The 26,256-nt window shown below is 45.4% G+C and overlaps 1 protein-coding gene across 1 annotated transcript; it reads left to right on the plus strand.

Annotated features, from left to right (window-relative positions):
* The first annotated feature begins 227 nt into the window (after nt 1–227).
* Nucleotides 228–25,896, plus strand: nol4la (nucleolar protein 4-like a). The gene is made up of 11 exons (XM_035158066.2): nt 228–1,132; nt 10,792–10,947; nt 12,806–12,917; nt 14,589–14,698; nt 17,410–17,551; nt 18,320–18,597; nt 18,720–18,905; nt 19,431–19,619; nt 19,728–19,847; nt 20,726–20,915; nt 21,493–25,896. The coding sequence occupies exons 1-11, from the start codon at nt 791–793 to the stop codon at nt 21,708–21,710; spliced, it is 2,043 nt and encodes a 680-aa protein (XP_035013957.1). The 5' UTR covers nt 228–790; the 3' UTR covers nt 21,711–25,896.
* Nucleotides 25,897–26,256: the final 360 nt, after the last annotated feature.

A 26,256-nucleotide genomic window follows, 5' to 3' on the forward strand; every position in this document is an offset into this window, starting at 1 on the left:
GCCATCCCTCACTTCACTCAAAAACCTCCGGCTGTGCTGCAGATGGATCAGTTTCCAGTGAAATGCAGATGTGAGTGTGTTTAACGGGATAGAAGGAGCACAGGGAGCCGGCGGCGCAAATCCCATTCAAACAGGTGTGAGGAGCAGGAAGAATCCCAGGTGGCGCATGTTTGATCGGATACGTGGCCAAACAGGAGCACGTTGATAGCATCTTTGCGCTTTTTTTTTCGGTTAAGGGGTTGAGCAACCCAGCATCCGAAAATAGTGCCTGCTGTTAGAAAAGTAGGTCGATAGGAACTGAGAGCGACGTTTGTTTCCACGCTTTTTGTCTGTGTTCTTTGTTGTTAAGCGAGGACTGTGGTTTGTCTTCCTCTCTGTCGGTGGAGAGGCTTTTACGCACAGGTGGGAGAGACCCGCTCAGCATAGGACAGCCCCCCTCTCTCGGCTCCTCAGCGGATGATGTGAGGAAGTGACATTTTTTCACCGCTGCGGGTCGGGACAGCACTGCTCCTCCTCTGCAAACAGGTGTGCTGCTGTCCGGGTCACTTCTGCTGCCGGGAAACCACCGGGAGGCTGCGCCGTCCCCCCTCCAAAAAAACCCATCACCACCACCACCACCACCCACCAAGCCTCCAGGACGCGGGACAAGAGCGGGGACCAGAGGAGGACAAAAAAACCGACCCGTTCAAGTGCGTTTCTTTATTAGCCAGGGCTGTTTGAACGGGCTCTCTCTCACACACACACACACACACACACACACACAGAGAGAGGGAGAGAGAGAGGGGGAGCGATGGCAACGAAAAAGGCGTGCGTGGATGCGCCCAAGAGGAGCCGGAGTCCGGTCGTGCTGGAGGCGGAGATGTTCAGTGAATTTCAGGACTGGTGTCTCCGGACTTATGGGGACTCCGGGAAAACAAAGACCGTCACCCGGCGAAAATACAACAAAATCATGCAGACACTGTTGCAGAGCGACGAGTCGGACGGCGTGTACGTCGACAACAGCCACATCAACGCCAAATTCAAATTTTGGGTGAAGTCGAAAGGATTTCAGGTCGGGACCAACGTCCTGGGAGAGCACAACAAGAAAGGGGCTCCAGGGAAACCCGTCCTATATGTGCCGGTCAAGTCAACGGTAAAGTGTGTGTGTGTGCATGTGTGTCTCTGTGTGTGTGTTTGTGTGTGTGTGTATGTGTGTGTGCACGAGATGTCCCGTTGCCGCCTATATAAGTTGTCATTATTTCAGGCTGCACACGCACACTCACACATGCGCCTGTCATGTGAATAAAAAGACAAACTTGTGGTGTTTTATCGTCCCGGCTCGCCCTCGTCTTCCCCTGATAAAGATTCACTTTGTCCACATCCCAACCAGAACAGCCCCTACGTCTCATCCCTTGCTGCCATAGCAACGCCGGTGCCTCCTGGCAATCGCAAATCGTAAAAGGTACATAGGCTGTGGCATCGCATGTGTCACCGGTGAGGGTGAAGTCCTGTCGGGGTGTGAAGCACGTAGATAACTAGAGTGTTATTTTGTGTGTTTGAACCACCGTGCCATTTATAGGGGCTCGTGTTGTCCGGTGGGGTGATGCTGTGTGTGTGTGTGTGTGTGTGTGCGTGCGTGCGTGTGGATGCAACGGCATGTCTGTGCACGGGTCGGGTATGTCAGGGTAGCCTCCAGTCCGGCGTGCCCTCCTAGAGAAAGGCACGAACCACCCGGCACATGACAGATCCAACATTTCTGAACATCAGCAGCTTGTGATTGTCAGTGATCCGCGTGCACCCGCACTGTCCCATCCAAACCGAGCAGAACGAACCGTGTCCGTGCGTCGCCAACATTTATTGTCCCCCACCCCTCACCCCTCGCCCCCCCGCCCGCCACCCCTCTCTTTTGAGGAATAGCAAATATGCGGTTTCTAAATACCCAAACAGCCCATGATGGGGTTTCTTTTCTCAGAGAAATATGACGGCAGTCAGTGTGAGTGTTTGCACCGCACTTCTCATTGTCCTGGGCAGGATGCGGATCGCAGGCACCCGTTGCTCTGGCAACACCTGTGTAGTCCAGGATGGTCTGTCTCTGCTGCATCCGAGCCTTTTGTGTGCGTCCCCACACGAAGCCCTGCGAGACGAATGTTATTCCATAAGAGAAACACGTTTAGATTTTTTGTCAACTGTTAAAAAAAAAAAAATTGTAATTTCTGCATGTGCTATAGAGGGAGGCGGCTGTGCGTAATTGGAGACCACGTGAGGGGCTGTGGCGGAAACAAAAGGGTTCTGCTCGGGACCGATGTCGACACACGCCCCGGGAGTGAGCGCTCACACTTCACCTGCACATGTCTGCGGGTGATGTGCAGAAGTCGCGTGTCACCGTGCACGAGCCGGGCTGCAGGTGCACGGAGGGTTAAACCGCACGCTCCTCTTTTGTAAGGGGGGAGATCAACGTGCGCACGGTGGAGTGTCAGGCAGTGGCCCAGCGGCTCTCTCCGCGCCCATGTCTGTGTATGGTGATGTTGGGGCCTGCTGTGCCAGCGAGGAGACAACCACCATTTTAAAACAAGCGTCTCCAGGGAACGATGCCCCCTCCCCACACACACACACACACACACGCACACACACACACACACACCTGACCTGCTGGGACACAGTCTCTCTGGACCACAAAGAGCAAAAACACATTTTCTGTGAGCAAACTGCAGGAGATATTGGCACCGATCAGAGACTAAAGCCTTTGATTTCAGATGAATAGCACGGAGCCCTCCACAGGTGTTAAACCTGTGTGAGAGAGTATTTAGATTTAGGCCAAATGCCTTTACTAAATCCTGTAATCTCTCCTCAATATTATGTTTCCCTCTGGGCGAGAGGGCAGGTGTGATCTGTGTCCGCAGGTGCAGGCGGGGACTGAAATGTGTTGGTGATTAGCTTTTGTCTGTGGTTCTTGTCATTTCTTGTTCATATCAATTCTTGGATGTCCTTTTGTGCAATTTATTACACCTAGATAAAACAAATGCAGTCTATATTATAATAATAACTGTCCTGTAATAAATCCTTCCTTCATGGAGGCTCAGATTCTGGCCCATGGTCATTTTAGATGATATATAAACGAGTTGGACAAAATAGTAGAACCACCTGTTAATTTAACAAACGGCAATTCAACAGCACCACGAACTGGAGCCTCTTAAAATGACCGTCTTGTTTAATCAAGACATTTTCAAGTAGAGGGTCACACCTCCGCCAAGGCCCTAAATTAAACCACTTATAAAATCACTAGATCCAAACCAAATTGCTCATAGATATCAAACACCTAAATATGCCTGTTTTTTCATCGAGATCCATGAGTTATCCGTCCTACTAAGGCCCAACTCTTTTCTTTACTTCAGCCGCACAAAATTCCACTTGTAGATGTCAATGCCCAAACTATGGCAGATTTTTTCCATCATGATCCATGAATTATTCCGTGGAAAATTGGTGAAAATGTCCAAAAGTCTATCTCACGTGTTTACAGTTTTTCTGGTTCTGTCCACATTTGCGCCAAAACTGTTTCTTTCTTGGCCCGTGTCTCATCCTTCCATCAAGTTTCATGGAAATCCGTTCTGTAGTTTTTGCTTAATCCTGCTTACAAACAAATCTTTTAAAAAACTGAAAGGTAAAGAAATCATGAAGGCAAGATTTATTGTTGGATGTTGTTTGAGCTAGGTGTACCTAATAAACTGGAAGCTGAGTGGGTTTTGCAGGTCGGCCCTATTTCTCCGCGAGGCCCATCTCACGTCTGCTGAGCTGAGATCTTTCTCTGAGGTTAAATCTCACTGGAGAGGCAGAGAAAGGCTGAGAAAGTGTAGCTGACTGAGAGAACATGCTTTGTAGCTAATATTGTGAGGCAGGGGGGGGGAAGCCTCCCCTTGACTCAGCTCCACTAGGGAAATTTAAACAACAAACAAAACATCAGCCAACACAAGCAGCTTCTAATGATGAGTCAGACGCCACAAATCAACCAATTTATATGCATGTGACTGGATTAGAAAGCATGATTTTATTTGATTCAGCGTGCGTTCCTGGGTTTTATAAATAGGCCGTCCTGGGCCGGTGGAAAAGTGACGCGCACTCAAACAGACGTCTAAACACACAGACACACATACACACAATGGTCACTGCCTCCTCCTACGGCTGCAGGGCCGGGGGCGTGTCTCTGGAGCTCGAGCATTGGAAGCCCCCGCTGCAGCTGCTCCCAGGGTGTGCCAAGTTTCTGTACGGGGGCAGGCTGGGTGGGGGTAGGGATGGATGGTGGCTGATGTGCAGACAGAGAAGGTCTCTTCTATGTGTCAGTGAGGCAGACAAGGAGGCTTCAGTTGTGTGGCAGGACAGAGGGAGCGGGCACAGTAGCACAGGCTCAGTGCCGATGCCTCTTTTCAAGCCGTGCACAGAATGATTTCCTTTCTGTGTTTTCTGTCCGTCTCTGTCCCTCCTTCCCATGTCGTCTCGCCCTCTTTCCGCACGACTCAGGGCCCTCGCCGTGCTCAGAGAATCCAGCCGCCCTGAGTGTGGAGATGCAACCTCGTTTAGCTCTCATTATGTCCTGATTAGAGGACGCCACAGAGGAGGAGGGGGGACAGGACCAGAAACAGACACAGAGATGCACCACAGAACTGCGCACCACATAAGCACGAGCACTTCCCCGAGACGGAGAAAGTCAGAGTGCAGCCAGTTTCAAAAGAGATGCTTAAACTGAAAATTTTGAAATGCTGCGTGCTGTTGCTTTTAGTTGCCATGCCAACCGATATCTGTAAATATCTCTGTACATTTATCTCAACTAGGTTTTGGTGGACATGCTATCACACACACATACAGTGTATAGACATGTTAGAAACACACACACACACAGATAATGTTTATGTGCACACAATATGTTGCCGCAAATTATGAACCCAGACATCAGCTTGTGTCAACCTTTATCACCTAACTTGTACAATTAGTCCAAAACAGCCAGAGAAGTGTCCTAAAGCTGAGGAGATTAAATTAATTGGCAAGGAGGGCTGCACCTTACAACTGTCGATTGATTAATCTGTCAAATAAAATGCCAGGAAACAATGAAAATGTCCATCACAGTTTCTCAGGACTCGACCGGCAGGCCAGTCAAGAATTTTTATAGACTAGGCGCCTAAGAAAATATGAACTGTACAGTCTGAGATGGAATTGAACCAGATAGGTTAAGTGTTAAAAAATGACAAAAGATTATTTTCTGATCAGTTTTCTGTCCAAATTTACCATTTTCTCAACAATAATTTAAACCTTCTCTGTTCCAGCCTCTCAGATATGAGGACTTAGCAGTTTTTCTTTGTCTTTGTAAGATTTGGGCTGAAATTTAAAGACGTCATTTGGATTTGAGTTAATATTGAGCATTTGTACCGAATATTTTCTGGAATTTAATAAACAAAAGGAGAAATTCATTAATTAGGTAATAATTGGCAAATTAATTGAAGGATGTTGAAGCCTTGCAGTGACAGGACAGGACAGATTTGAACATTAGTGCCACAGAAAGAGGTTTTTCAGGGTTAGCTTTAGAGGATTCAATAATGCTATCAATGTAGAAATTAAAGCTCTTTCTTGGGACGTCCTCTTCTCATGTAGAAATCATACACCCCCTTCTAATCTGCATTTTGGAAAATGGGCCCTAAATGTCATTTCTCGCCTCACCCTCGACTAGGAAGAGGAACATCATCATTATTATCTGATTAATTAGTCCACATTTCCCCTGAGAGCTCATCTTTTGTGGAGGGGCCACAGAGTCAAAAGAATACGATCCCCTATTATTCAACAGCATTTGCATTAATGCCAATTTCTGCATAGTGAATCTCCAGTGCTTTTGTCAGTCCCTTTTTTTTTTGTTTCGTCTCCCTCTCTCTCTCTGGCTCTGCTTATTAGGGGCAACACATGGGTTTGTGCTCACGGGTTCAAACAGTAAACCATCACCGCCCCGGACAGGAAACCACCGGCCTCTCCTCATCACATCCGTCACCAGAGCGACGGAGAAATTACCTGATCATGTGTGATGCCGAGTGACTTGGTTTCGTCAGGGTTTTATTTTAAATTTGAGATCCTAAAGGTGGAGACGTGTTGGCTTGAGTGTGCAGAACACTTCTTTGTTAGACGAGAGACTAACTGAGATTCGCGGAGAAACGAGTTTATGCCAATATGCGTTCATTTCAGATGTGGGGTGACGAAATCCATGTTGCACATATGTGGTAGTTTGGACGAGGATGTGTGCTCGTACAAAGAGGGGGTTGCTGATCGCATGCTCTGTGTTTCCTCCCTTCAGCACCCTCTCTGTTGCCATGGAGAGACCGTTCTTTGCTTTCCCATAGGAGGAGAAATTAACACCATTTTTAACTGGCCCGGGGGCCTCCCCCCTGTGTGGGAGATAGTCTGAGTTCTGCTCCCACACACACACACACACACACACACACACACACACACACACACACACACACACACACACACACACACAGAAAGAGAGAGAGAGGGAGTCTTTAAGAAGGCAATAATCATCCTACCACACCGCTACTGTCACTTTTAATACCTTTGCAAGGCCAACATTTTACAAACTGGGACAACGTGATAATAGCCTAAAATTGACAAAATGGACCCTGGGACGTGATGATGTATGTGCAAGTCATTAACATACCACTTTAGTCAGTGACTGGAACGTCAACAGTGTCAGTCTGCGGGGCCTGTGGGACCGTCTGTGTCTCCGGCGCGGTGGGATATTGTGGATGTCACACACTCTATCAAATAGTGTTCATCACGGGGGCAGCAGATAGAGAAGCACACACACACACAGACGCCGGACAGAGGGGCAGAGCTAGGTGCACCTAATGTGGATTTAATGATGGGGCTTTATATGAATTGAGGCAGAGAAGAAAAGATGACGGTGAAAGGAAAAAGAAATAGAAGGGGACGGGTGTCGCAGAACAAAAAAAGGCCTCTTTTAATCACAGTTTTTTAAATCTTCAGTGTGAGCGTTCTGCACTGTCGTCCCCTCGGTGCACAGACACACACACACACACACACACACACACACACAAGGGTTGTCCTATTTATGTGTCCATTAGCCAGTTGATAGATTTACGGGGGGGAAGATAGGGCTTTAAAAGATGACCTGTTGTCACATCTGCAGTGAGATAATCTGAGTCATGAGTACTGTTGACACAGCCATCTTGGTCCACACATGCACACACACACACACACAGAAAGTACCTAGGTTTGATTGTACAAGTTCAGGCCCATGTTGACCTTATATATGTTTTAGATTTTTGCACGCCTCACTCGTGTTTATTTGTTCACCCATGGATCTAATTTCTTCTGTGATGCATCTCTTCCTCTGTCTTTCCCGGCCTGTCTTTGTGACCCAGCTGCTTCCCGTGAACCCCCACCCATCCCCTCGTCTTCTTCTTCCTCCTGACCTGCCTGTGTGCAGGACGGCTCCTCTCTCCCCTTTAGCGACTCCCTGAGTGTGTGTGTGTCTGTGTGTCTGTGTGTGTCTGTGTGTGACTGCCAGCGGGGGTGGGGGCAGTCGACTCAACCCCTCCAGTCTCCTAGCAACAGAGCGGTTTGGTGCGGGACAGGGAGCGCGCGCAGAGGGGATGGGGGCTGGTTGTACAGTGGCTGGGGAGAGCAAAGTCCTACAGGATTAGAAAGATGGAGAGAAGGAGAAAAGGAGGAGACGGAGGGCGAGAGTTTTTGCAGTGTTGTTGGCGATTAGTGATGCTGACATGTCTCCTTTGCTCTTTAAAACGGCATGCTGCTGATGAGACCGAATATCAACAGCACTGTTCAACAGCTGTTCTCCTCCGAGATGCTTCATCTACAAACTCCGCCCGGTAGACATGTACCGTACTTAAACACACATGCACACACAAACACACAGCGCGTTGTGTTTCGAGGTGAATGTTTAACTCCCCGTCGGCTCGTGTTTGGAAACTAGAGCTTATCTTTGCAGGGGAGCCCGAGGAGGCCTTTAGGTAGCAGGGCTGATGTGCTGGCTAATGGAAGAAACACAGTCATGCTCTGCAGGGTCTGAAAAGTCCAGTATGTAGGGTTTAGAGGAACCTATTATGGAATATAATATTTATAATTACGTTTTTTCTTAGGCGTGTAATCAGCTGAAACCAAGAATCGTTTGTTACCTTTTTTATCTACATCAGGAGCGTTTCCTCTTCCACAGAGACCGTGTTTCTACAGCAGCACACAACACACAAACCAAACACTGGATGCAGAGGGGGCCTTCTGCCTTTGCACATTTCCTGAACGCCACTATAGATTCTCCTACATGAATAAATGGAGGGTGAGACAAAAGGTGTTCAGTGAGATGCAATATGCAACTTCATTATGTCGAACGCACTACACCTTTAACCTACAACCTGAGGAGTAGCAGCATATGGAAAAGCAAATATCGTGGATCAAAGTTCACCTAGTATAAACTCCACATAAAGCCACGCTGCGATTTGCTTCATCACAGGAAGTGAACGTTTTTATTTGCTTTTCATTTTCATCATTTAGCGATCGCTTTAAAATAAAAGGTCTAAAATCGTAAAATTACACATAATCCTTAAATGGTGTTTGTTTATTGAATGTTTTATTATAAGGCAAATACAAAAAACTCAGTTTTAAATCAGATTTGACAATAAAAAAATCTAATCTTCACCTTTGTGGAGCTTTAATCAGGAAATGTTCGAAATTTTCACTTGACTCTATGTAGTCTAAAAAAGTAAAGGCGCAAAAAGTTGTCTGATTTTGATAATTCATTTGAGTAGTTTTACTTCCAGCTTATCAAATGGGATGATTCACTCTTTCACATCACTATAAATTAAATATATTTGGGTTTTGAATTGTTGGTCAGACTAAACAAGACCCGGAAATGAGCAGAGACGCAGTAAAGGCAAATAAAATGCAACCAAACAGAAACGTCCCATCACCTTGAATAAAAATGGGGACTTTTCTGAACAATGTTGCAAACATTTGGATAATGTAAGTACACAAGTGAACAAAATATAAAAAATATGTCGATTTTAAACATTTTAATGAAGAATTGTTACATATTATATTTTTAAAGGACTTTTACTTTATTAGATTTAAGAGTGTGTTGTAGTCCGTGAATGTTGTTGAGTCCCCTGCGGCAGATTTGTGATATTGGGCTGCATAAATAAATAAAATCGATTTGAAGTGACATTTTTCCTGACGTTTTTTAGACCAAACGATTGATCAATTAATTGAGAGAATAATGTAAAGTTGCAGGGCTGGTCAAAAACATTACAAGTTATGATTCTGGCAGAATTATCCAACCTTGTATCGCAATGTATACGTTTGATTTTCTGGGGCAGGTGGGATTCCAGGTCAGAGAAAACATCCTCAGCAGAATTCTCGGTGTATGTTGGAGGTTTTGTTGGGGTAGAATTCAGCGGAGGATGCAGCAGCCGTGTGGGTGCACTGCACACCCCACAGTTGTATGAGATTATCTAAATCCAGTGTGAATGGACCTGACACCATTGTCCCAAGCAGCAGCAGTGGCGGCGGTGGTGGTGATGTCACCCGGGGAATGATGATGATACTGCGATAGATTACAGCTGTGATGATGAGGTGGAGGATCGCTATTATTTCATTTATTATCATTACATTTAGCCCATGTTGACAGGGGAGAGTGGCTGGAGAGAGCGAGGGAGAGAAGGGGGGAGAGAGAGAGAGAGGGCCGGATTAAAACAAACCCGCTCTGTGAGCTGGTTTTAGTTGCCATGGCAACGATCATTACCTCGCACTTGGGAGAGCAGGAGCAAGGAGAAGGAAGAGGAGGAGGGGGGAGAGAAAGAAAGAAAGAAGGGACGGAGGAAGGGGATGGAGACATGGAGGCATGAGAGAGGCGCAATTGGGGAAAAAAAGGAAATGTCAGATCTCAGGAACTGTGCAAAAATGTCAAGGAGAGAAGAGGGGAAAAAGTGTGATTCCTCAATGCCAGGGGGACAACTTTTTGAACTCGGGAACCTCCTCTCACTCAAACAGGGAAAGATCACCTAGAACCCAATCTCTGGAAAATGTCAGTGTGTCTCATATCTGCGTGGAGGAGCCGGATTCTGAAACTGGAAAATAAAAACCTTATTAAGAGCTCAAATCCATTTCTCCTATTTGATGCTTGCTGGGGCATTTTCTGTTAAACCATATCAGCAGGTGCAGGGGAGAGTCACTTGGAGAAGGAGGCGATGTTAGAAAGGAGAGGGAAGCCCCTTGTGGTGCAGTGGATGGAGGCTGTTGTCCTGGCGATCCCACTTCTATGGTGTGTCACATGACCCTTTGCCCAGCACACCTGCCCGAGAGAAATCAGCGGTAGTTTCTATGGTGACAGGGTCAGCAATACGGGAGGCAGAACGGCTGCCAGAGGTGGTGGTAGGAGGGACTGTTGGTCTTGTACAGTGTCGTTGATGTTATTTTTAAACATGGAAGACATTAGGTGATGGTTGCCGACCCAGCCGGGGCAGAGACCTCTCCACTTCTAATTTAAAAAGACTGAACGGCAGCAGGACAGAACAGGTAATTTCATGTCCTTTTCAGTGCTGGTGAGGACACCTTGTGCTTTGACTCTCTGTGACCACATGACCCCATGACTCATTCGGCTTAAAGATCCAGCTCACGTCACGCGGATGCAGGAATGTGTGTTTGCACATGTTATATCAGACACTGTAGATAATACACACACGTCAGTTCTGTAATCCTGAGGTGGGACATAGAGCTAAACTTATACTCTTTGTCCTGTTTCAGTGTTCGGATGGCAATTCAGCCCAAGACAACTCCTCCCTGAAGCGTGTGGCTGTGGTTGAAGACTTCTTTGACATCATCTATGCCATGCATGTGGAGATGGGTGCTGACCCTGGCCGAGCACCCAAACACGCGGGCCAGAAGAAGACCTACAAAGCGGTGAGTAAACACAACCAGGGACCTCCCAGTGTGGCTGACAGTGATGCTAACAGAAAACAAATTCTATTCCCTCTTGTTCCTGCCTCTGTCCACATCAACACCACATGGAGCAGCTAGTGGGGGAAAAGTGGCAAAAGCAAGGCAGGTGGATGTTGTGCACATACAAACCCCTCAGGTGCTGGAGGAGGAGGAGGAGGAGGAGGAGGAGGAGGAGGAGGAGGAGGAGGAGGAGAAAGCTGCACATACGAAAAACTTAAAGCTCCCAAAAGCTTTTTTTTGTTTTACAAGGTCTTTGTCAGGAAAAGATGGATGCGAATAAGAAGCAGGCTACACTTCACTGATATACTGTACACAACATTAAAACTGGTCCATGCAAACTGGAATATAATCTGCACATCAGTAGCAAGGTCCAATTGATACAAGCTCTCGACCAATCACAGGTCAGTCTCAGCTGTCAATCATGATGTTTCACCCAGTTTTTATAGCATCAAATTACTAATTAAAACCATATAAACACATGAACATACATTTAACATTTTCTTTGACTTTTTAGTTTGATTCATCTCACAACCATTTACATGAAAGAGGTGGAATTCATGACCTATACTGCAGCCAGCCACCAGGTGGCGATTCGGAATCCATCTCATCCATCTATATGTACAGTCTATGATTAGCAGGTATTATGTATATGACGTTTACCTGATTATCAGTAGAAACATAATTGAGGGAGGTGGCAGATTTAAGTTTGCTGAAGAACTCTCCTTTCCAGAGGTTTTAAAGAATCCCATTTATTTGAAAACATTTGTACCGAAGTAAAATCCTGGGTCCCAAACCTGAAACCAACTTTGTAAAAGACATATTAGCTCTGAGAACATAATGTTTACATTTTAGCATCAGAACTCGGGAACAACCAACTCTACCAGGAAAACAAAGCACTTAAACCACAGATTTAGATTTAAGTCACACTATTTACATTTCTTAATGAAACACTGAGGTGTGGTCTCGGGTCGGGTGGGGTGTCCTGACAAACTGAGAGGCTTTGTGCGTGTCTATGTTGGGTGGCAGGGTTGGGGGGGGTTTAGCAGGGCTCCTCCTCTCCTCCCTCCCCCCCACAATTGAAAAAATAGTCATAGAGCCAATTCCTCCTGCCCTGTAGAGAGGTCCTGTCACGTCTCATAGTGTGTACCCTTTTGAGGAGGCAGCATCACTGGGGCAGGGCATAATATGGAACTGTCACTGTGGCCTTCTGGGAGGTGCACGCTCCTCTGGGTGGCCTTTCCCTCTCAGCTGCCTCAAGGGGCCGTGAGGGGGGGGGGCAAAGGGGATGGGGAGCTGTGGCAGTGGCAGTGGCGGTGGTGGGCCGGTGGGGTGGGCACCCCTGCTGCCTCTCCATGGTCACGTGAAGGTCGCATTTTACAGGGAAACGCCAGAGGGGGTGAGGATGGGAGGGTGGCATATCAGCGGAGACAAACAGAGAAGGAAGGCTGAGCATGAGAGAGAGAGAGAGAGAGAGAGAGAAAGAGGTGTAGATATGAGTCAACTGCACCTGAGAGAGCAGGGAGGGAAATGAAAAGGGAAAAGATGAACACCACTTGTGTTTTAAAGCAACAAAGCAGAAATGTGCAGAGGTCTGGAACTAGAATGAGGCCATCCCGAAAGCATGAGCGATCGCCCAGCGGGAGGATTCCTCCTCATGCCACGTCAAGACAACACAAAATCACTGACCCCTAACTTTCACACGTGCATGTGGCACAATGAAGGAAAAAAAACACCTGCACACAGTTTGAGCTCGGCCACAGCCTGAGCCATGTTTTATTTTGCCGTAACTCGGTGTCATGTGCTCGCTCCCCTGGCACAGATCGCAGAGACCTATGCCTTCCTGCCCAGAGAGGCGGTGACTCGGTTCCTAATGAGCTGTGGAGAGTGTCAGAAGAGGATGCACATCAACCCCAGCACTGCAGAGTTCAAAGGTAATGGCACACACATCTGACCTGTGGATATCTCGCTCGCTCCGCAGACATCATTAACCGACGTGCTATTTTTGAGATCAACCTTTAAGTGCAGCTATAGCGCTCAGATGCGTTTGACATACTGACACGGAAAAGGGTTAATTACTGTGTTGCATGCTGAGATTTAATAAGCCAATCGGTCTTTTAATACATTATTCTTTATTGTAAATTATTATAAGATTCATAGAGATGTTAGAGGTGTTCTGTTTGTTGGCACCTGAATAACAAACATGGTTAATTCTCCCGGGGACATTATTAATTGCGAGCTTATTTCACTTTGAAGAGTTTCTGAATCAAGCCGTCATTAATAAACCATATTGTGTGTATCCATCACCGACATGATGTAACAAAGACTCAAGAGAACCAGGATCTCTGGGACTGTACAGAGCCGCTGCATGATCACAGAGTCCCTCTAGTGCCCGGTGTGGAGACTGCAGTCAGCTCCACAACCACATTGTTCAAATCCACGTGTGTTTCAACCTGGATTTCAACCTTTTTGCAGGATGTTGCAGCGAAGTCTGCATCGCTCGAAGGGTTTGTTTACGCCAGTAGCTCAGAATTTCCTCACAGACGTGTTCAGTGAAGAGGGAAAAGCCACAAAAAATGAACGTCTCCAGTTGTATTTCAAATCCTTTTGGAGTTAATCGGACAGGTGCATGATGCTGTTGTATCAGAACACACACATGACACATTTGTTGATTTGATGTGACTGATCGCATTATTTCTGATGTCTATTGTGAATATAAACGTCCATGAATCTGTTTGTAAATCACAGAAACTGCAGAACTTGCTTTCTGAGTCTTCATATGTTTGAGTTTTTGTCAGTTCTCAAGTATTCCAGTGATACGTGAGTGCACATCCATGGGTGCACTGCCCATGGATTGATAATAGCTCGTTTAGCATCAATGTACTGGTGCTAAGGTTTGGAAGTGAGGGGGGGGGGGGGGCACAGGTTGTAGTGTGAAACCTGTACAGTTTAATACTCTGCAAATTTAACTGCCATAACCATAAAGCTATGTTAATTGTTAATGTCCATATTAGTTGTGTGTGATGATGACACAGTTAGTTTTTGAGAATATGCTGCTGGTGTATAATGTGAAAAAAGTGTATTTTTTCTCACAAATTCACAAATATAGTCGTCAAATAATCACAGAATATGATCTGGTTGAGTGTAAACTACAAATATAACATTAAACATTTATATAATTATCAGTTTTACCAGTTTTTAACATTGCATTGCGTTTATATTCCATCTATAACTTTACAAATGTTTGTTTACTGTTTAAATCTCCACGTAGGTTTTGTTGTAATTCCAAGTACAAGCCCTCCATTAAACACTTCATTATAAGTATTAGCAACTAATTGTATTTGAAATATGAAAGTTAAATCTTCCAATTATGAATTATGGCCCTCAGCAGTGTTTCAGTATTACATTAATGGTTCATTAATATTGATGATTTAATTTATAAGAGGTAATAGTTGATCATTGTGGAGCTAGTTTGAACAATTTCCTGCATATTCTGGTATAGATCTATATAAATATAAATGTGGTGTCAGATAAATGAGTGAAAAGTAAAATGTTTCTCTGGAATGTGATTGTTTTTATAATCTCTGTGCTTTTCCTTTTGTCAGAAAATGACAGACCCGCCTCACTGGTCCCGGACCTCATTGATTACAACATGCCTCTTACTGCCACCTACCTGAAACAGATGAAACTGCAGTGCATGACTGCCAATGAAAGGGTAAGTGTCTTCTTTCTGCAAGTGGACAATGAATGTTTGTGAAGCATGAGCATAAAGACAAAGTGTCCCGATGGAGTCATTTGAAGAATCTGCTAAAGCCAGACCAACTTGTCGTTTGGCCGATAAATGAGCCTTTCAAGATTCAAGATCGAGCGATCACAATAATCTACAATCACAGAATTACACATAACAAAGAAAAGAAACAAAAAACAACCAACCCTCTCCCCCCAAAAAAGTTTAATCTATATATTTGGTTGCCTTTGTGTTTTCTAATCACTTATAGTTATTTATAATAAAGTTTAAGGTTAAACTATAAATTATAAAGCCTCAATTACATTACTTTGTCTGCAATAGAAATCATTGCAAACAATGTCTTTTTTTTATATGTACATTGGGTGATATGTTGGTATTGAAAATGTAATGCTCCCTAGTATCAGTACTACTGTTATCCTCCACTGTTAATCTCTCCTTATTCACGATGACTGTGTTTGCTGCACAAGTCTTCTGCTTATTGTCCTTTGAGTTGTACCCTCGAGGCTCCAGGGAGGGTAGCCCTGTCTTTAACTTTTTTTAACTAGTCCTCCTGCCGGGTAGGAGGAGATCAGCGTCAGATGTGGATTAGTGAAGCTTCAGTAGATGTAGTGACGTCACGTGTGAGACCACTCCCATGTGTAGCTGTGACACAAACACTCACAAGCCCCTGTCACTAAAGTGCAGGGAGCGCCGCTCGATGATGATAATGTAGCCCTCACTGACGCATAATTAGGATTATCCGGAACAATGACCCAGGCTGTGATTCGCGGGTGAGTACAAATTAACAAATGCTCCTCAGACTGTTGGTCGCATCTGTGTGTGGCTCTGTGTGTGTCTCTCTCTGTGTGTGTGTGTGTGTGTGTGCAGGCTGAGAATGAAAGTACCAATAATTTAATAATGAACCGTGGGCTGTGGTTAGTTCAACGTTGTCGTGATTTGTTCCATATCTGAGCTGCTCTGTGTTACAGCTCAAAGCAGCAGTTGGTTCGACAGTGTCACACGTTCGCTCTGTTTACAAAAGCACATGAAAAATAATATTTGGGAGTGAGTATCTGTTCTGTTGCAGCGACTACAACTCTGTTTGCATATTGTTTTGCAGAACTTAAGTGTTTGTGGAAGTCAACGACAAACTTGACTTTGTCTAAAGTCAATTTTTTAAGAAAGTGGGTGATAAAATCATGTTTCAGGCTTGTTTTCTTATTGTTGTTATGGTCCCTGTGGTTGGATTCAGGCCTTGATGTAGAAACACCACCATGAATGGACTAAAACTAATGATCCTTAGCGCGCACAGTATCACACATTATTTCTCATTTAGTCAAAAAATGATTTACTGATATTTATGACATCTGCTTATCGTCTTAATAGTGAGACACTAAAGTTGATTTTATTCTTTGCCTTTATTCTTTGTAAACTGTACCGTGTAAGGATATAGGCCTCAGTTTTAAAAGTATATCCTCCTATTGCATCTATATCATGAATTATTTGTCTTCCTGAAGTGTAGACATTTCCACCTACTTACAAACTGTAATTAGACGCACACTCACATATGTGTCTCTCTCTCTCCCTCTTTAATGCAACATGGCTCACTTGGTACCTAATAGAGCTGTCACTGAGCATTTTGGTCCTCCTCAAACCCCTTACAGAGGGACGGATGTATATTCCCAGGAGTTTAGGCCTATTTGTGTGCTCGTGTGTGGAGGAATGAGATGTAATTCTGCTCTGCTCCGTCACATACTCGTAGTCTTGCCTCCTGTGACTAAGATGCCAGCTGACACATGACGGCGTGCGGCACGGAGGCCAAAGAGAAGTCGCCATACATGTTAGCTTAACGTATACACCGGGTCTCTGTGAAGCTTAACACGGCCTCTGAATAGTTTGTGAGATTATTCCGCTCTCCTCTGCTAATCCTCACCACCGTGGTTCACCCATATTTGTGTTACTGTACAGCATCTTTAGGGTCTGTTAAAAACAGCAGGGAGACTGCTGCCAGAGTTCAACAAGTAATATTAAGAGACACATACAAAAAATACTGCAAAGGAATTTCAATATGGAGACATATATGGACAAAAACATTTTAATTGTGGGTTTTCCTCCCATCACTGACATGGAAATTGTTTAAGGACGGGATTTCTTTTTTCAGCCGTCACAACAGGAACTAGAATGACACTCACTGGAGAACAAAGTTCTTCCGAGGCCAATTTCCACACACTAATAGATAGTAGTTCCCTAAATGTGCCTGATATCTCATCAAGATCCATGAACCTTCCTCTGGGAAATTGGTAATAATGTAAACAAAATTCCTGCTTCCACCCCCTGATCCGGATCTGCACCAAAACTTGATGATTCCATCCTGAATCCTGCCACATCCTTCCATGTGGTGGTTCTCTGTTTACTTTTCTATGTGTACTGCCAAAGCAACCAACAAACAAAGGGACAGTGGTGAAAACATAACCCCTTTATTGGAGGCAACAATTCCACAAGAGTACACAAGAGCGTGTCAGTGTTGTTTCAAGATAGACTTTAAAAAACTCCTTTAACAGCTAAAGAGACAAGAGACTTTATGAGACAACAAGAAAGTCTCATTATGTGTATCTCTAAATGAGAAAGTTGGAAGTTAAAAACATGCTGGTACCGTCCGCGGCTCATTCAGTTGCTCCTCTGCCTCCGTCTCTCTCCAGGACGACAGCTCGGTGAGCAGCGAGGACATGAACGGCACTGAGCCCACATGGGTCGCAGCGGAGCAGCCCCCAGTGCCTGAGCCCAGTCCACCCAACGGGGAGCGAGTCAGCAACCCGACAGCCGCCATTAAAGAGGAGGATGGTAAGACTGCGGCTGCGTTGTGGCACAATCTTTATTGTTTTTATTTCCCCTACATCTGGAACCTGAAGGTATCCTCGTTAAAACAGGTACAACGCGGGGCAGTAAACAGCTTGCCTTGTTCTTAGTGGACTAATCCAAATAAATCCACTCTTACAGGGGGTGGGACACCAACCGCAGCCCCAATCCTTTGTGCACCCCTCTCTCTCAGGGTACTGGGCTTAGAGAAGTAGGACAAAGGCCGATATTAACCTTCACAGATTACACACCACGATGGAAAAGACGGAAAATGGGGCAAATCGTTAAAAGAGAATTACTGTGTTTCAGTGAATGGAGGTGTGCGCGTGACACACGTAGAAATGATCATGTGAAATCAGTGCTTGGCCATAAACTGGGTTAAAAAGCTATAATTTGCACACACCAGGGAGTGAAGGCTCCCTTCCCCCCATCAGTCCCTCCTCACCCCCATTTCTTTCTCTGTTTGCCGGTGTAACTCCTCAGATTCTCCTCTTTTTACTATAACTTTTATTTATCCTGACAGTTGACCCCAATACCCACTTCCGTTACATTTCCATAAAGCACAACACGAGGCGCTAAGTTTCCTCCCCCTGTGGGAACACACCCCCTCAGTCACCACCCACGATAGAAATAGTGCCGTTTGTAGTAAACAAACGCACATTAATGCTAAATGCTGCTGATGACAAACATCCACTCAGCTCATCCGCATATCTGCGTCTCCACCCCGTCCTCCTGTTCCCTCCCCTCTGCCAGATGACGACTCCTCGGAGAGCGGCAGTGCCAACGGGCTGCCGGCCCTGACCTCCCCGGAGGTGCTGGCTGCGGGTGGGAACCCCCCAGATGGTGGGGCCCCTTATGGGGAGGTGACGGAGAACGGTCTGAGCGCTCCCCTGGACTTCAGCACCACCTCGTCCTCGTCCTCCTCAGAGGATCAGCAGCCGGTCAATCTGAGCGACAGCCTGCTGCCCGTGGGGTGCTCGCCGACAGACCCCAACAGGAAGTACCCCGTCAAAACAGAGTACACCAACAAGGTGAGTGCACGAACTTCATCTGATAAGTGATGATCCCAAATACACTGATTTTGTTGTTGCTCGTCTAGAAGCAAATCGTCTGTTTAATCTATAATAATGATATTTTTGTTCGGTGTTTCCAGTCTCCTCCGTACAGCTCAGGAAGCTATGACTCCGTGAAAACTGAACTGAGCATGAGTGCCGAGGACTTGACCTCTGGCCGGGCGCAGATAATCGATGAGGACGACGATGATCATGACGACCACGATGACAGCGACAAGATTAATGATGCTGAGGGGATGGACCCCGAGAGACTTAAAGCCTTCAATGTAAGTATCCTGTCTCACTGATGTAGTGTAATTACATTCATACACAGTGACTACAACACAGTGCTTTTCTTACATCTGTGGCTCTGCCCTCTTCTTGAATTTGCTGTTTTTATGTGTAGATATTATACATATAAATACAAAAAAAACTCTCATCCAAACTCAGTGTCATCCAATATTCAGTTTATTCTGTGAAAACCAATATTTATTCAGTCTAATGGAAATAAAGGAGCATGTGAGTTTTAAAAAATGCAGCCATGAGTGAATAAGCAGGGAGTAGAAATATCGTCCTGCGTATGAGCAGTGACTCCATTTTCACGGCTCCTGTTTTCATCACCTCCCCCTCCCTCTTTATCCTCTCTACCTCTAATGCGCCCCCATCCCCTGCCTTCCCTTTCCTCTCTTTTGTTTTCAACTCTCACACCCCTCTCTCTCTCTCCCCACCCTGCACCCCCCACTCCATTTTTTCTGCTCTACATCCTCTCCTCTTCCCCTTCCCTCCCCTCCCCCTCTCTCTGTCTCTGTCAGATGTTTGTGCGTCTGTTCGTGGACGAGAATCTGGACCGCATGGTGCCCATCTCCAAACAGCCCAAGGAGAAGATCCAGGCCATCATCGAATCCTGTAGCCGCCAGTTCCCAGAGTTCCAGGAGCGCTCCCGCAAGCGCATCCGCACCTACCTCAAATCCTGTCGCCGAATGAAAAAAGGCGGTTTTGAGGTACAGAGCCCTCCCCACATCTAAAATATTGTCTGTATGAATACAACACACCATCTTAAATCAATGACTTTCATAACATGCAAAAATCCCACTGCCTCCTGCTGCCAGATCCGACCAACACCTCCTCACCTCACCTCTGCCATGGCTGAGAACATCCTCGCTGCCGCCTGTGAGAGCGAAACCCGAAATGCTGCGAAGAGGATGCGGCTCGACGTCTACCAGTCGACGGTAAATGTCTTGGCAGTTGGTGTTTGTGAATCTGCCCAGCAGGGGAACTGAGGAATGCACTGGAATGGCCATGGATCATTAAAAGCATAACTTCACCCCCCCCAAAGCTCCGAGCCCAACTCCACCCAGTTTAATAATTTTTCGAAAAATGCTAAAAGAAAGTGGGCAGGGAGCTGAGAGAGGGGGATGGAAATGTGAGTTGCTCAGTTGTGTTCTCAGACCAGAGAAAAATCTGGAGCAACACAAGAATCACAAGGCCCCTCTGCCAGAGAGCTGTTTAGAGGTGGAGCTCTCCAGAATCCCCTGAAGCCGTCATTAGCGTGGTGGAGCACCGACGTGGTCCTGAGCCATATCAATCTGACCCCCCGGCCTCAGTCCCAGCGAAGCCCAGAGATGGAGACCTAAGAGCCGAGGTGGTGATCTGTGATAAAATAGTGATTGCAAACGTTGCTATCGAGGGACTGTCCTGAGCCATACGAAGGTCTGAGGGAAAAGATTGAGTCCAGTGTCTGCATTGGCAAATGTCAAAGTGAAAATACAAATAGAGTGGCAGCGGAAAAAATAGGGTGATTCATGACTCAATAAAATATAAAAATCTAGTTTCACAGACTCTCTGTACGGGACAGGAGGATTTTAAAACAGTAGACGGCAGGTTGAGCAAAGGATAACGCCCATCTCGCCATGACCCTGGGTCTGCCAATTTATCCGTATCCACTTACAGTACAGTACTTTACACGTATCAAAATTTACAGGTTGTTCCTTGGGTTATACTCCACCCTTCCACAAAATTTCATGGAAATCAGCTTTGTATTATTTATTTATCTATAACATAAACCCCCAAATTCTGCTCAGCACTCAAACCATTTCATGTCTCGTAGGACGAGCCAGCCTCCGGTGACAAGTCCAACTCGAGGGACTCGGCCCCTGCGGCCCCGACAGCATTTTCCATTTCCAGCGCAGCCTTCGCCCAGGACCAGCTCTACACCAACGGAGGCCTCAACTACAACCTGCGAGGATACGGGACGGTCGGCAGCAACCAGCAGAACTCTGGAGCTGCACAGACCAATGGTGAGGAGCTTGTTCACGTCCAGCTCGACCAGATAATGCTCTTTAGAAAGAAGTTTGCACAAATCACAAAAAACCTGTTGAGGGACACGGCCCGAAACTAGACTTCTACATTTCTGAAACACTATATGGACAAGTCTTCTCTATTATTCAGGTTATTTAGTCATTTCATATTATAATATTTTAATTAAAAGATATTTAACTTGGTAAAGATGCCTTCTGGCCCCATGTCATAGTCTCTAATGTTTCTCCGTTACTGTTCTGTATAGCTGCCTGAAGACAAGCACTGAATTCTGGATGATTTCAGGAGATTAGGTGCATGTTAGATCTTGTCTTGAGGACTCAAAAGGAGTGGGACGGCGTGTTGATGACGTCTCTAACACGAGACAGATGCAAAACTGAAAAGACAAAAAGAAAACAAATATCTCCAGATGAGAAAGAGCAGCTATATCGTATAAGATGCTGACGAAGATGTTAACTTTGAAACAAGATTCAAGAGCTTTTGGTGATAAGGGCTGAAGCCAGTGTCAATGTTCTGCAGTGTTCTTGTCTGAAACCAGCTTGTGCTTTGTGTCCACAGGTCCCACAGATCTGAGTATGAAGTCCGTCGGCCCAAACTCCTCTTCCTCCAGCTCCAACAGTCACGGTCAGGGCGGTGGCGGCGGCGGAGCCTCGGCCCAGCTCAGCCCTCCGGAGGTCACGGCGGTGAGGCAGCTCATCGCCGGGTACCGGGAGTCCGCGGCCTTCCTCCTCCGCTCGGCAGACGAGCTGGAAAACCTGATTCTGCAGCAGAACTGAGTAATGAGCCAAACCGTGCCAAGACCCTCCCCTCGCCTGTCCATCTCCGCCGCTCTGAGTCTCACATGTTTGGGCAGACTTTCACATACAAAGACACAAATGTAGACGAGTGATGCCGCAGCACACGGTGGGTCCCGTAGGTACGGCACCTTTACTTTTCTCCCACACGTCTCTGTATTTGGACAGGCCGGAACATATCACAGGCTGAAAAATGTTTATTTATGCATTTGGTTCACTTTGACCTTAGTGCCCTCTTATCTGTAGCCATCCATCCCATTCAGTTCCTTTTACCACCTCAACCTCCATTTGTCTCAGGAAGCGATGATCTATGTGAAAAAAAAATGAAAAAAATCTGCATTGGTACACAGTGAGTACCAGAGGTGTTAAACTAGCTGTGACCATGACGCCACATTGGCTCGTTCGTGTAGATTTTTTTGAAATGAATAGTTAAATATCAGTGAGTTAGTGTCGGTACTTTGTCTCTATTTTTACACGGAAGTAACATATGCTGTGCAGTGGCATGATTTGATCGGGTCGAGTCTTTTTTCTTAACGATAACAACACAAATTCATCTTTGTTTCATGGGGAAAAATTTGGAGCATTGCTTGGTTGAAGTCCGTAGATTAATCGCTGCTAAAATCCACTGACCTGTGAACCTCAACAGCTTCTGTACGACGTGCAAAAAAAAAAAAAATAAGGAAAGAAACTGAAAGAACCTGAAGGTTTTGACCAACAAATCAGTCGAGTGGTTCGGTCGAATCTTTACCTCGGTCCTGCTCTTGTTGGAGTAGTTTTCTACGCTCGTGGTCACTGAGAGGCAAAGACTCATTACCCGACGTGACTTGATTTGCAGTGATTTTCATGATAAATATTTCTATGGCAGACAATTTCTCTGAGCTCAACAGGCAGGAGGCCTTTGAGACGCCTTGGTATGCAAATTGAGGTCACGGACACCTGTCAGGGACAAAGAGGAGAATGAACATATCGTTTAGACTCTCGGTTTATAACCAGTGCTTCGGGAAAAAGTGGAAAAAGGTGCAATATTGAGGATAATCAGTAATGGTGTGCTTACTGAGAAAGACTGTCAGAGTCGCTGAGGCGCTTTTTTTTTTTAACGAGGGGAGAACTCCACCACGGCCCCCTGCCTGCTGCAACTGTCACGTTGTTAAAAAGAGAAAAGAAACGGTATCCCAAGCAGCATTGTAGCCACTTTCAATGTTGTTGTTTGTCGTGAAACGCCGATCGTTTATCGCCGACCTCGTTACTGAGGCACTTTCATGTGTTGGGATCAATCCTCCGTACAAGTGATGAAAAGGAAAACGGGACCTGGCAGAAAAATTAGACTTGATGTTGCACGTCTTTTTTTTAATTTTTTTTTTTTACTTTCAAGTGATTCGGGGTGGGGGTTGTTTTTGTGTGTGAAGGAAATCGTTCTGTGGGTGTTCTCAAGTTAAAAGTGCACATAGAGCTCACACCGTTACTGACAGTCAGATGAAGGCAGTGGTGAAACTCGCCATAACGACCATATGGCTGTACCGGGTGCAGTGAGAGAGAGAGTGTGTGTGTGAGAGTTTGTGTGTGTGTGTGTGTGTGTGTGTGTGTGTGTGTGTGTGTGTGTGTGTGTGTGTGTGTGTGTGTGTGTGGGCTGCTCAGACAAAAGAAACTCCTCCGTCCGTCCGTCTGTATCATCCCCTCTGACCTCAGCTGTTTCAAACCCATCTCGTCAGTTCTCATCGATACTGAAAACTCACTGTTTAAAAAAAAAATAAAAAAAGAAGCAAGAGACAATCTTTGAAAAAGATGTAATCGCATCACAGTTTACTCTCCCAGCTTTCTGCTATTGTGTGTGCGTGCGTGCGTGCGTGCGTGTGTGTGTGTGTGTGTGTGTGTGTGTGTGTGTGTGTGTGTGTGTGTGTGTGTGTGTGTGTGTGTGTGTGTGTGTGTGTGTGTGTGTGTGTGTGTGTGTGTGTGTGTGTGTGGTCTGAGGGCACACAAAGAGTACTCAAAGCAGATCTAGAGCACAGTCTCACAACAGACACTTTTAATGGTGAGTCACTCGGCACAAAAACACTTGTGTAAGTGTGTGTGTGTCTGTGTGTGTGTGGTGTGTGTGTTTTGCCTTCTTCTTTTCAATCCGTTCTTTTTGCGTTGATGTAAGCGTTGTTGTCGTCGTTGGCGTGTCGATCTTCTGTTTGTGTATAAGTGGAGTGACACAGTTTGTACGACATCTATCTGTGACGATTTAATTCAGTCGGCTGAAACATTCCAAACTCAATGACTCTTCAAGCGGCCACACGTGGCTCACACCTTAGTGATTTGTCAAAGTTTAGAGAGATATATTTCTGTATTTATCACAAATCTTATCATATTTATCACAAATCTGTTCATTTCAGCATCATCCACCGGAGCTGGATTTACACACATGATCCTAAATAGCTCATTTTATCTTTTTACTATCACCTCACGATTGGGCTACATCACTTTTACGTTTAAGTTCTATGATCTATTGCAAGTTTGGAAGCACTTTATAGCTCAGGATTAAGGAAACATAACACGGTGATGTGAGTCTTTACCTCGTTTGGAAAATCAGCCTCAGATCAAAGAGGTGATTACAACAAAGGTTTTACACACGACTCGCGATCAGAAGCAGTTTTCATTCCGCTTCATCGGTTTGAACTCATCGGGTTAAATGGTGTCACGTGAGGGATGTTTCATAAAGGAGGCTCACGGGAGAAGCGTCTGGAATCAGGAACCAGGATTTATCTGTTTCATGAAGCCGGTTGGAGCAAATGCAAAAGGTTAAAAACACAGATCTTAGCCGTCAAGAAGCTAGAGGGTCACTCAGAAGAGGGTCTTCCTCCGCCAAGGCCCAAACGTCCCTTTAAAATCACTAGATCTGGATTTTTATTTGCATCTGCACCAAACTCATAAATATCAGTCCCCTATAATATCAGACTTTTTTGATGATCCACATCACATCCTGCGTATAAGTTTAGTCTGTTATTCAGTTTCCTGCTAAAGAACACAAATAAACTTTAGTGAAAACTTTACCTCCTCAGAAGAGGTTTTAATAATTGCAGGTTTAATTTTATTGGGTAAAAATAGCCAAAATCTTTAAAAAGGTTTCTTCCTTTGAGGCGAAAGCCAAAGTTATTCCTCATCTTTACTTCAGTTGCAGTTTATTTAAAAAGCACTTGTTGACTGGGTCTCTGTGCAGGATGCTTCAGACTGAGCTCAGGTTTTAAACTATGCATTTAAGTGCATCAAGACTTGATGTGTCCTGTCTGACGTTAGGAACCTTAGAGAGAACACTTGTTTCAGTCCTGTAAAGTGACTGTGACACAGAGAACCTGAGGACATGCTCCTGGTCAGACGGGTTTAAAACCTCCTTTATGAAGCAGAATATCCTGACTGGTTTCAATAAATCTGATTTTATAATCCCAGATGTTCGTGGGACCCGAGTCCCGACACGTTCACGTCTTCCTCGTCTCCTCCGACCTGCTCGTCTCGTGACTGCAGCCGCCGCAGATCCGCTTTCACTTCACTTCTCAGTGACGCCACTGAATCTCGTCCCATTCGTGCACAAACTAAAATTTGCTTGCAGATTCGTATCCCGTCTTAAAAAGTCAACGCTGAGCAACATTTTAGCTGTTTGGTGGAGTTACTGTGACCAACAACCAACGCTCGTTGTCACGTTGTTGTTGTTGTCGTCGTTGTTTTTGTTTTTCTGTTTTTCTTCTTCTTCTTCTTCTAAATAAATGCCCAATGGATTTTCTCTTTGTATTGACTGGACAATGTAATCTATTGGTGTTGATTAAAAATGCCCTGGTAGCTTGTGGATTGCTAAAGTGGTCAGATAAATGTACTGTATAGCTGTACAAAGAGTGATAACAGATGTTTTAAACCTTTCTTTTTTCTGTGGGTACAGCACTGTTTAAAAAAATATCAAAGTGGTTTTTAGCCCTTGCCTGTTTTAACTTATAATTTGGTGGTGGTCTGTATTTCTTCTATTGTTATTTATATCATTTGAAATTGTTGCCCTTCCTGCACTGATGAGAGACTGTAGCTCTGTGCGGGGGGTCGTACTGTAAACCTGTGTGAAGCTTTGTATTTTCCCCCCTCTGGTTTTGGACTCAGTGAAAGTGTGATGTTTACATGTACAGTTTTTAAAAAATACTTTTCTTTTTCTTTTTCGCGTCTTATTCAGGCTGTTCCCTCCACCCATCCCCCTTCACCTTTTCCCCTTAATCTGTGTACATTTGCCCAGATACTTTTCCTTTTTCTCTGTTGTTGTTTCATTGCATCAAGTGCAGACGTGACCTCCTTGAGGACTTGGTCACGCGGTCTGTGTGCCGCGACGTGGTCGGCTCGCTGTTGTGATGGCTTCCAGCATTTTAAATCTTAAGTAAAGTGAAAACACGAAAGGGGAACGTCACAACTTCTCAAAGTGGACCAGAAAAAGATTTATCAAGGATCAAGACGACTTTAATCAGCTGTTTTAAAAATACTGTCGTGGCCTAAACGAGAGAGAGAGAGAGCGGTGGAG

This window comes from Hippoglossus stenolepis, chromosome 6 (assembly GCF_022539355.2).
Source record: "Hippoglossus stenolepis isolate QCI-W04-F060 chromosome 6, HSTE1.2, whole genome shotgun sequence".
Lineage (NCBI taxonomy): Eukaryota > Metazoa > Chordata > Actinopteri > Pleuronectiformes > Pleuronectidae > Hippoglossus > Hippoglossus stenolepis.

Coding starts and splice junctions, on each gene's coding strand:
- nol4la (XM_035158066.2), top strand. CDS start 791: ATGGCAACGAAAAAGGCGTGCGTGGATGCGCCCAAGAGGAGCCGGAGT. Junction 1,133..10,791: donor ATGTGCCGGTCAAGTCAACG/GTAAAGTGTGTG, acceptor GTCCTGTTTCAG/TGTTCGGATGGCAATTCAGC. Junction 18,598..18,719: donor AAACAGAGTACACCAACAAG/GTGAGTGCACGA, acceptor CGGTGTTTCCAG/TCTCCTCCGTACAGCTCAGG.